At 39.2% G+C, this 11580-nt stretch overlaps 2 protein-coding genes across 2 annotated transcripts; both read right to left on the bottom strand.

The window, feature by feature from the left end:
- Positions 1-1275: 1275 nt before the first annotated feature.
- On the bottom strand, positions 1276-2046 carry LOC139479452 (uncharacterized). The gene has a single exon (XM_071262301.1). The coding sequence runs from the start codon at positions 2044-2046 to the stop codon at positions 1276-1278; it is 771 nt and encodes a 256-aa protein (XP_071118402.1).
- A 720-nt stretch (positions 2047-2766) lies between these two features.
- Positions 2767-3468, bottom strand: LOC139479450 (uncharacterized). The gene has a single exon (XM_071262300.1). The coding sequence runs from the start codon at positions 3466-3468 to the stop codon at positions 2767-2769; it is 702 nt and encodes a 233-aa protein (XP_071118401.1).
- Between the last annotated feature and the right edge of the window lie 8112 nt (positions 3469-11580).

Below are 11580 nucleotides of genomic sequence, written 5' to 3'. Positions count from 1 at the left end.
TCCAAGTCATGCGACCGATCCGCATCGAATTGACGAGATCTTAACATTTCTGACTGAATGCTTTTTGCATCCGAACTAACATGTGATCTATTCTTAAGAAATGTTTCAGCCTTATCAAGGGTAAGTTCAATTTCATCTTCAACAGTTTCTATCTCCTTACTAGTTTTCTGAACTTTCTCTAGGTCACCAGCCCAGTTGTAAGCTTCTAGTAACTCAACTATGAGACCTATAGCTTTGCTCTGCAGAAAACTTACCTGATCAATTAGACTCCGTATTGTCTTACGATCTGGTGACTCAAGTTCAACTAAATTCAACAATTTGTTCTTTGATTTTGTCAAAGCTGACTTTGTTATAGTTTTCTGATGTTTAAGTTTAGCTATTTTTAGCTCAAGCTCAGAAGTGTTCTGTTTTAGTCCAACGTCTGAAGAAGTGTACTGTTGAAGCGCTACGTCTGAAGAAGTACCCTTTTCCATTTCCGCCTTACTCGCAGACCCTAACTGCGACATACTGCTTGCATGTAACAATTGGCTATACCTAATGCTAATCTAAACTAACGAAAGCCTAATACAAAACTTAAATATTCTAACCAGAGAAACCACGCTCTGCTACCAAATGTTGCGTAGTGGAACTGAATATTTGAGCGTGGTTTCACTTAAAATAAAAACTAATCGTAAATTTGAATGACTTACCTTTTTTGAATGAAACAAGGAACTAAACGTCATAACCTGTTATAAAACTATGAAGATCTATAAGGAACTAAACGAATGTTTATTATGTGAAAGAAAGATGAATCAACCTCAAATGAAAGAAACTAAATGCTTATTCATAACAGCTACTCCTAAGGAAGTCTTAACACTGTCAAACACTGTCTAACGCCATGTCTAACACCATCTAACTCATCCGCTCTCTAACGAACATTCTAACAAACTCTCCCCAACTCTCTAACCATCTAACCATCTTACTAACCATCTAGCGAACTCTCTAACCAGCTCTGACCAACTCTCTAGCGAACTATGACCAACTAACTAACTTATGCAATCGTTATGCATCGGGTGCGTTTTGGAGAACAGATTCTTTAAAGAACAGACATGTCTTCAGAACATGCCCCCCTCCATGATAGATCCATGTCTATCACGAAAGCCGAGTTGCCCGAACACCTATAAAATATTTTACTAATCAATCAATCCGACTAAACTTAGAAGAAACTGAAAAAAGGAATATGAATCTATGAGTATGCACAATTGTTGCTGTTATCCAATTTGACAATTTCAGAACTCAACTCCATTCAAGAGGGCAGACCTTCGTGATAGGTCTTTTCACGACTGTTTTGCCAACTTGAACATCAAGAACGCGAATGTGATCATCCTTTCCAGGATACGTTTTGAGAACTCTCCCAAGAGGCCAAACTCCACGAGGAGTATCTGGAGATACCACAATGACAACGTCATCGACCTGTATATCTCTGGATGGTGTAAACCATTTCTTTCTGACGTTGAGAGTCGGGAGCCACTCCCTCATCCATCGTTTCCACACATGTCTGATGAGTTCTTGAACTCTCCTCCATCGCTTCTTTGGGCTGAATGAGGTAGAGTCTAACTCTGGTGCGAAATCTCCACCCACCTGACCATGTAGGAAATGGTTGGGCGTAAGAGGCACATCATCCTGTGGATGTGCACTTTGATTGGTCAAAGGCCTAGAATTCAGAAGAGCTTCAGCTCCTGTAAAGGCTGTCATCAGCTCTTCATCACTGACGTCACCTGAACTCAGTATAGCATAGATAGCCCGTTTTGCTGACTTCACTAAAGACTCGAAAACACCTCCAAAATATGGTGCGTGTGGAGGATTAAACAACCACTTCACACTTTTGTTTGCCAAGGTTGACTTAATCACATCCGAGTTTAGTCCAGAAATGAGCTGCTTCAGCTCCTTTGCAGCACCAACAAAGTTGGTTCCATTATCCGAGATTACCTCCTTTGGCATACCTCGTCTGTGAGCCATACGAAACAGGGCATTCAGAAAGGAATCCGTGTCTAAACCGAATGCCATTTCTAAATGAACCGCTCGGGTTGACAAACATGTGAAAAGGCAGAGATAACGTTTCTGTCGACTCTTGCCTCGACCCAGTACAGTGAAAAAGGGACCTGCATAGTCTACACCTGTTGTCACAAATGCTTTCATTGTACACCTCACTCTGATCTTTGGTAGGTCTGCCATTATTTGATGCGCTGGTTTGGCTTTTTGTCGTCTACACCAAGAACATTCTCTTTCCCACTGACGAATTTCCTCTCTAGCTGAAATAATCCAAAACCTAGATGAAACTGCTGATAACGTACTGTTCGTACCTGTGTGATTGACCTGCTCATGGTAAAACTTGACAGTCAGTTTTGTGACCCAACTATGTCTAGGGAGTATAATTGGAAATCTGGCACTGAATGACAATACGTTAGCAAATCTGAATCTCCCTCCTGTCCTCATCAACCCATTTTTATCAACGTAAGGCTGTAAGCCAAACAACTTGCTGTTTGAAGGCAAGTTTGATTTCCTCATCAGTGACGAGTAGTCATCAGAAAATTCTTCTCTTTGAGTCCTGACCATAATTGTAGTTTCGGCGTCCTCAATTTCTTCAGGATCAAGTTCACCCTTTTTCCTAAGTGAATATGGAACCCTAGCGTTGTTCAGAAATCTAAAGATCCATGCCGACACTCTACACAATCTCTTCCAACTAGAAAATCTAGCTGGCGCTAATCTCCAAGATATTGGATCAGACTAAGTAAACATGGCGATGTTTACTTGAGAAGAAGGCTTCTTCAGTTCTGATGTCTCAGTATTGTCCATGTCAATGGTCTGCTTCGGCCATTCAGTTTCATCATGTGTCATAAATTCAGGTCCATTCAGCCATTTCTCTGTCAAAAGTGCTTCAGCGTCTACACCTCTACTAAGAATCTCTGCAGCATTCAGTTTGGATGGTACGTATTTCCACTGACTGATGTTTGTATGCTCCTGTATGTATCCAATCCTATTTGCTACAAATGGCTTAAAACACCGACTCTGTCTTTTGATCCACCACAGTACGTTCTGGCTGTCTGACCATAGCATTGCATGCTGCAAAGGTAATTCTAATGCCTTTGTTATAGCCAGGAACAGTCGTACACCCAGAACTGCCGCAAGCAGCTCCAATCGAGGCATACTAACTGCCTTGAGGGGAGCCACATGGCACTTGGAAGCAACTAGATAACTCGACTTTGTGTCATCTTCACGAGTGGTTACTAAATATACCACAGCTCCAAATGCTGCCTCTGAAGCATCTACAAATGTATGCAACTTCATCTTTGAAGTATCTAAGCTAACCTCAAGCCCCCTTGGAATTTTAACAGAACACAACTTTTCGATTTCAAGGTACCATGACCATGCTTTTTGTTCCAGATCTGGACTGAGGGTTTCATCCCAGTTAACACCTGATATCCACATCTCTTGCAGATGAACCCTTGCCCTAATGATGAATGGACCTAAGAACCCAAGAGGATCAAACAGCTTAGCAGTTTCTTTCAAGAAGTTCCTCTTAGTCATCTTGATATCCTGCTTTAAGGACATGAAAGAAAATCTAAACTCATCTGATTCTGCATTCCACAGTAAGCCCAGTGCTTTTACAGATGGCAATTCACTCATTTGAATATTAATCTCTTTCAATCTATCCTCTTCTGGTACTTCTTGGAGAACTTGCACGGAATTGGAAACCCACTTACGAGCGTGCATACCTGCTGTACTCCAGAGCTGTTGCAGCTGTTTGTAAATCTCTATAGCTTTGCTATTTGTGTCAACGGAATCCATATTGTCATCCATATATGTTGACTTTTCCACGGTTGCTGCAGCCAATGGAAGTTCTTTCTCCATGGACTTGGCATGTTTTTGAGTGATATACTGAGCTAAAAAGGGGGAACAATTTAGTCCAAATACAACCTTTGAGAACTCAAACACATCTGGCTTTTTGTTCAGATCCATAGACCTCCAAAGAAATCTTAGATACGTGCGGTCATCCTGAGCGACTTCAATTTGAAGGTACATTTCAGCAATATCGCAAATGATTGCAACAGGATGTTTGCGAAAACGAAGCAAGATCTCAAATAGATCATTCTGGAGTTTTGGTCCTGGATGAATGACATCATTTAAAGATATGCCTTTATTCTTTGCAGATGCGGCAAATACGATTCTCACCTTTGTTGTACTTCTGTCTGGTTTAATGACTGGAAAATGTGGTAAGTACCATTTACTTTGATCTATTTCTGTTTCAGGTACTTTTCTGATGTAACCTTTTTTCAGGTATTGTTCAATGACTTCATTGTAGGCTCCTGAAATCGTTTGATCCTTTGACAACTTCTTTTCTAAATTAAGAAGACGATTGTATGCCATGTCATAATTGTTTTTCAGATTCTCATGACCCTCCTTCCATGGAATGCCAACCTGATATTTGTCTGCTTTGTAAACAAGGGACTTTTCTACAGTCTTAACTGCATCATTCTCATCAATGCTTCTAATCGATGTCAAACCTGAAATGCTTTCAGACTCCCAAAATGAGTGAATCAAAGATTCAATATCTGTATCTGCGATTGCTTCTATTTCTGTATTTCTGATGAAGAAGGAACCTGCTACATGTGTTTTGTCTGAACCTGATACAGCACCAACACAGGTCCTTGAGCTTCACGGACCTCTTTAAGAGAGGAATGCAGCTCTAAATAATCCATACCTAACAGGATGTCAACTCTTGGACGAGAACATGCCTTTGGAAATTTTATTTTCGTCAAATGTGGCCATTCCTTGGCATGTTTTCGCCAATCAATGACTTCCATTTTACCTGTTACTTTGGTAGTTGTCAAAGCTGTGATGTTCATGTCAACGGAACCATCAGTACTTTCTAAGCCAATATCAATCAGCATACTATCAAATATTTCCTGTTTGTCATTGAGGACATTGACTCAATGTTTCATCTCTACATTACCACTGTCGGCCCTAGCACTGCTTGTAACTTTGGTTTGATCATGAAGTAACCTGTTATGATTTGCTTTACAGCCATCAATCCCACACTTCAAAACTCTGCTACACGATCTTCCCAGATGACCGATATCAAGGCAACGAAAGCATGAACCTAACTGTTTTGCCCTTTCCCAGCGTTTAGGTAGGCCAATAGATTTAAACTCTATGCAATCTGAAATGTCATGATCTGCTTCATGACACACATGACATTGCCTTGCCCTAGTTTTATTATGTGTGGTTGGATATGTTCCTTTCTTAGATCTATCTCTCTTGTCTGTTTTTGACCTATCAGCTACTCCATGTTTTACCTCTGAAGCTATCGTTTGGAACTCTGCTTCTTGCAGAATCCATTCCCTAAGCATCCCAACAGACTCTTGTCGTTGGTGCTCAAATAACCATCTGTGGAACTGAGTAATCATAGGCTTATTCATTTTCTTAACCAGTAGTGAATACAAACATCCACTACCAAGTTCCTCTATTTTATCAGATTCCCTCAGACTGACTACAGCTACATCAAGCATGTCCGCAAATTTGTCCATATCCTTAGCATTCCCTAATCGTATTGGCTTGAAATTGTATATTTCTTCCAATTGCAATGCTACCTGGCATCTCTTGCCGCCATATTTTCTGTCCAATCTCTCCAAGGCTACATCATAGACCGAAGCACTGTGACCTAGCCTTGCAACTATGTGTGCTGCTTCTCCAGATAGGTACTGCTTCTCCAGATAGGTACTGCTTCAATTGCAGAAGTTTATATTCATTGGTGGCTGGAGCTTTATTAACACATGCCATAAAAGCAGACTTCCAGCCTTCATATTCTCTGACATCGCCAGAAAATACTGGAATGGAAACTCTCCTAAATTGTTTCCACATGTCTTCACCTAAATTGTGTTGCCTAGATGACTTACCTGAAGTTGTATAACACCCTTTTGTGTTATCTGGGACTGGTGTCCGTTTCATATCCATATTTGACCTTTGTTGAAAATGGCCTAAATTGAACGCAGCATGTTTGTAACCTTGGTTACTGATTTGTCCAGTGCCACCACTGTCCAAGTCATGTGACCGATCCGCATCGAATTGACGAGATCTTAACATTTCTGACTGAATGCTTTTTGCGTCCGAACTAACATGTGATCTATTCTTAAGAAATGTTTCAGCCTTATCAAGGGCAAGTTCAATTTCATCTTCAACAGTTTCTATCTCCTTACTAGTTTTCTGAACTTTCTCTAGGTCACCAGCCCAGTTGTAAGCTTCTAGTAACTCAACTATGAGACCTATAGCTTTGCTCTGCAGAAAACTTACCTGATCAATTAGACTCCGTATTGTCTTACGATCTGGTGACTCAAGTTCAACTAAATTCAACAATTTGTTCTTTGATTTTGTCAAAGCTGACTTTGTTATAGTTTTCTGATGTTTAAGTTTAGCTATTTTTAGCTCAAGCTCAGAAGTGTTCTGTTTTAGTCCAACGTCTGAAGAAGTGTACTGTTGAAGCGCTACGTCTGAAGAAGTACCCTTTTCCATTTCCGCCTTACTCGCAGACCCTAACTGCGACATACTGCTTGCATGTAACAATTGGCTATACCTAATGCTAATCTAAACTAACGAAAGCCTAATACAAAACTTAAATATTCTAACCAGAGAAACCACGCTCTGCTACCAAATGTTGCGTAGTGGAACTGAATATTTGAGCGTGGTTTCACTTAAAATAAAAACTAATCGTAAATTTGAATGACTTACCTTTTTTGAATGAAACAAGGAACTAAACGTCATAACCTGTTATAAAACTATGAAGATCTATAAGGAACTAAACGAATGTTTATTATGTGAAAGAAAGATGAATCAACCTCAAATGAAAGAAACTAAATGCTTATTCATAACAGCTACTCCTAAGGAAGTCTTAACACTGTCAAACACTGTCTAACGCCATGTCTAACACCATCTAACTCATCCGCTCTCTAACGAACATTCTAACAAACTCTCCCCAACTCTCTAACCATCTAACCATCTTACTAACCATCTAGCGAACTCTCTAACCAGCTCTGACCAACTCTCTAGCGAACTATGACCAACTAACTAACTGATGCACGCTACCGCCTTATATTTGCTCACATCCTCACATTTCACGCCAGTCACAGCCATACGTTGGTGTGTTCAGGCGATGCAATCGTTATGCAACGGGTCTGTTTTGGAGAACAGATTCTTTAAAGAACAGACATGTCTTCAGAACAGGGAGAATACATATTCATATATGAAAAATAACCATTTAGACAAATAAATCACTTTGTATATACCATGGTCACAATGGTTTTTGTCAGAGAGTTGAAGGCTATGGCAAAACAACGTGGTCTACATGGATATTCTCGAATGAGAAAAGCTGAATTGATCGATTTACTTGGTTTGGAATACAACAAACCCCAGACTGTTAGAGAACTCAGAGCTCAAGCAAAAAACAGTGGGCTGAGAGGTTATTCTCGATTGAGAAGAGCTGAATTGATCGCTTTACTAGATAATGATAAAAAATCAGTTGATGTTGATAAAAAACAACAAGAATTAATATTTGTACCCACATCCGCCGGCATTGGTAAATATCTAAGAGGTTGGAAGATGGATATTTATTCCAACATGGATGTTAAGCCCATCATATCCAGCAAAATTAACGAGGAGTTAGTTAATTTACATAGTATAAAATACCAGCTGACGATTGAAATGTTATTGAGTAAAAGTAACGCAGACGATAGCACCGAATATACCGAACCATATTTCTGAAGCAATCCAGAAGTTATAACCGAATCCGATACTATAAACGCATCATTAGATACATCAATTCAGAGGATACAGGAAACTTGAGAACGCTGGACTAATAGAGGTTTGGTTTGGGGTGTGGATAAAATCGTTAGTTTATATTTAGATATAGCAAATTATATGCCCTTCAAAGGTGGATCTTATATAGATTTACCCCCGTATTATAAGAGGAAAAAAGCCATAATTAATGTAAAAAATAAATCCGATGACTGTTTAAGAATGATGATAAGATCTGCATTGTTCCCCGTAGACAAAAATCCGGATAGACCTTCTAGCTATCCCCAAAACGATGGCCTCAACTTCGATGGTATAGACGAACCAACACCAATATCACAAATTGATAAGGTGGAAAAGCAAAATAATTTAGCTATAAATGTTTTCGGACATTCTTCTGAAGGAATTGTTGTACACAGGATAAGCTCCACTCCGGAACATATTCCCAGAATCAATTCATTTCTGATCGAAAAAGATGGAAAATATCATTATACATGGATAAAGAGTTTAAACAGGCTATTATATGATCAAACAAAACATGCTAGAAAGAAATATTTCTGCGAAAGATGCCTACATGGGTACAGCAGACAAGATCTATTAGAAGCACATAAAGAAGACTGTAGAGGTGTTGGACAGACCGCTATCAGGATCGATATGCCTAAAGAGGGAAAAAATATATTAAAATTTGAACATTACTGTAATAAAATGCCAGTACCGTACGTAATTTACGCCGAATTCAAAGCGCTTATCAAACCCATAGAAAATAATCAAGTTAATAATACGTACAAAACTCAAGAACATATTCCTTGTGGGTTTGGATATATAGTTGTAAGGTATGATGGGAAAACAAACACGCCCTTGATTTACAGAGGTCCCGATGCAGCGGGAAAGTTCCTAGAATATCTACAAAACGAAGAGAGAATAATCAGGGAAAATTTATCGTGTAAGAAACCCATGTGTATGACGAGGGATGATTGGAGGGCCTATAAGAAGTCAACGAGTTGTCATGTTTGTAATTAACCCCTGAATGGGGATTCCATAAGAGATCATTGCCACGTCGAGGGTAATTATCGGGGAGCCGCGCATAACAAGTGTAACTTGAAACTGAAAATGAATTCTCAAACAATACCCATCCCCGTTGTGTTTCATAACCTTAGGGGATACGATTCACATCTCATCATGCAAGCTATCTCAAAGACCGACGGCGGTTTAACGTCCATTCCTAATAATATGGAAAAATACATATCATTCTCGTTGACTAAAACTATACATTATACGGACAAGGATGGGAAAGCCAGAATAAAGCAAAGTAATGGGTTTAGATTCATAGACTCTGTACAGTTTCTGTTATCTTCCCTGGACAATTTAGCTAATGCGAACAATCCCGATGACTTGGCAATAACAAATAAATATACCGATAAGATAACTCGTCATTTGTTACTGAGAAAAGGTGTATATCCTTATGATTTATATGGATGATTGGTCTAGATTCGACGAAACTAAATTACCAACCCTTGAATCATTCTATAGTAACTTAACAGAATCTAAAATAACTGATGCCGATTATGAACACGCTCTGACGGTGTGGGATAAATTAGGTTGTAAGAATTTAGGCGATTATCACGATCTGTACTTAAAGACCGATGTACTGTTACTCGCTGATATATTCGAGATATTTAAAAGGACATGTTTAAAACAATACAGCTTGGACCCGGCATGGTACTATTCCAGTCCTGGACTATCGTGGGATGCATTGTTAAAGAAGACCGGTGTAGAACTAAAACTACTCACAGATTACGATATGCACTTGTTTATTGAGAAAGGATTAAGAGGTGGTATATCGATGGTAGCGAAAAGGTATTCTAAGGCTAATAATAAATTAGTGGAAGGATATGATTCGAGTAAACCCGACACGCATATATTTTATCTCGACGCCAACAATTTGTACGGATGGGCTATGAGTCAACCTTTACCCACGGGTGGTTTTGAGTGGGTCGATGATATCGAAGTGAATAATATTGAAGTGAATGATACAGATGCGAATAATGTGAATAAAGGGTACATACTAGAAGTTGACTTGGAATATCCAAATTCGTTACATAAAGACCATAACAGTTATCCGCTAGCTCCCGAAAGAATAATGGTTAATAAAGATTGGATGTCAGAATATCAACACTCCTTGATGGGTAATACAAGGTTAGCTAACGTAGAAAAACTCGTACCAAATTTGATGGATAAGACAAAATATATAGTTCACGAAAGAAATCTCCAGTTATATCTATGGTTAGGTATGAAACTTAAGAAAATGCACAGAGTTCTAAAGTTTGATCAAAGCCCTTGGATGGAGCCTTATATAAGGCTGAACACAGATTTAAGAAAGATAGCTACCAGCGATTTCGAAAAGAATCTTTTATAAGCTCATGAATAACTCAGTATTTGGTAAAACTATGGAGAATCTAAGGAAGCGTGTTGATGTTAAATTAGTCAGATCTAATGAGGAAGAAAGACTCAGGAAACTTATAGCCAGTCCGGCTCTTAACAGAAGCAAGATATTCGATAACGACTTAGCTGCGTTGCATATGCAGAAGAGTAATACAAAATTCAACAGACCAGTGTACGTCGGTATGATTATTCTCAACTTGTCAAAACACTGAATGTATGACTTTTATTACAACTAACTTAAGAAGCAATACGGCGATAGATGCGAGGTATTATATACCGACACAGATTCTTTGTTGATGTACGACGCAAGCGATTACCCAAAAGATAATCCACTGCACAGCGTAGTAAATAAAAAGGTGTTAGGTAAGATGAAGGATGAATGTGCTGGGACCCCTATAGCGGAGTATGTCGGATTAAGACCTAAGATGTATTCTATAAGGAAGTCTGATAATGGAGAGATAAGAAAAGCTAAGGGTGTTAAGAAGTATGTGGTAAAAAAGCATATCAAACACGAACAGTATAAAGAATCATTATTCAACGGTAGAACATTCAAACACGAGATGAACTCTTTAAGAAGTTACAATCATAGGATATATGGATTAAGAATGAACAAGACATCATTATCCCCCTTAGATACAAAGAGATGGATTGATAATGATGGTGTAACTACCTATGCTTATGGTTACTTAGGGCGGTAAAACCGTACTGTGGGAACTATGAACAACTCTTCTCGTACAAATGCCCTGCCCGGTCCATCTTTAAGATAATAAAGAATAGGCTCCTCTCCTTTCGTAACCAATCGACTAATGTTATATGTCTTAAGGGACCAAATCGGATCGGTTGCACAACATAGGCCTCCTTCGAGTTCACCGGGCTGGTATAAATATCTTATCCTTACTCTATCCGGAAGTTTTTGTTCTTTGCCTCTCCTCGGTGCTGAAGATTCGGAAGTCACGGATTGCATTTTAATTGCATCGGATGGTTTCTTCCCTATTTATCTCGTTACTTCATTATTCAGCGCTGATACAACGGCTGATAATCGTGTCACCCATTCGGTTGATCTCAATCGCTCAGATTTCATTTTGATCCCATACTGATAGCCAAACAAACGTTCCGCTAATGTTAAACCTTTCGACGATAGCTTGACTACAGTGTGCCTCTCTTTCACCACGCCTGATTTCGACATCGTGCCTTGTTAACAGTTTAGTAATTGATCCCATAAACTCGCGACCAGGATCTACTTGAAATAGCTTAGGCCATTTTAGTGGTCCCCGTTTATATATGCGGCTCAGTGCATTAGCTACTTCTGTTGAA

Source organism: Haliotis cracherodii, unplaced genomic scaffold (assembly GCF_022045235.1).
Source record: "Haliotis cracherodii isolate W230 unplaced genomic scaffold, xgHalCrac1.p SCAF_4, whole genome shotgun sequence".
NCBI classification, from domain to species: Eukaryota; Metazoa; Mollusca; class Gastropoda; order Lepetellida; family Haliotidae; genus Haliotis; species Haliotis cracherodii.
Note: the sequence above shows the minus strand (reverse complement) of the source record. Positions and strands in the feature narration are given on the sequence as shown.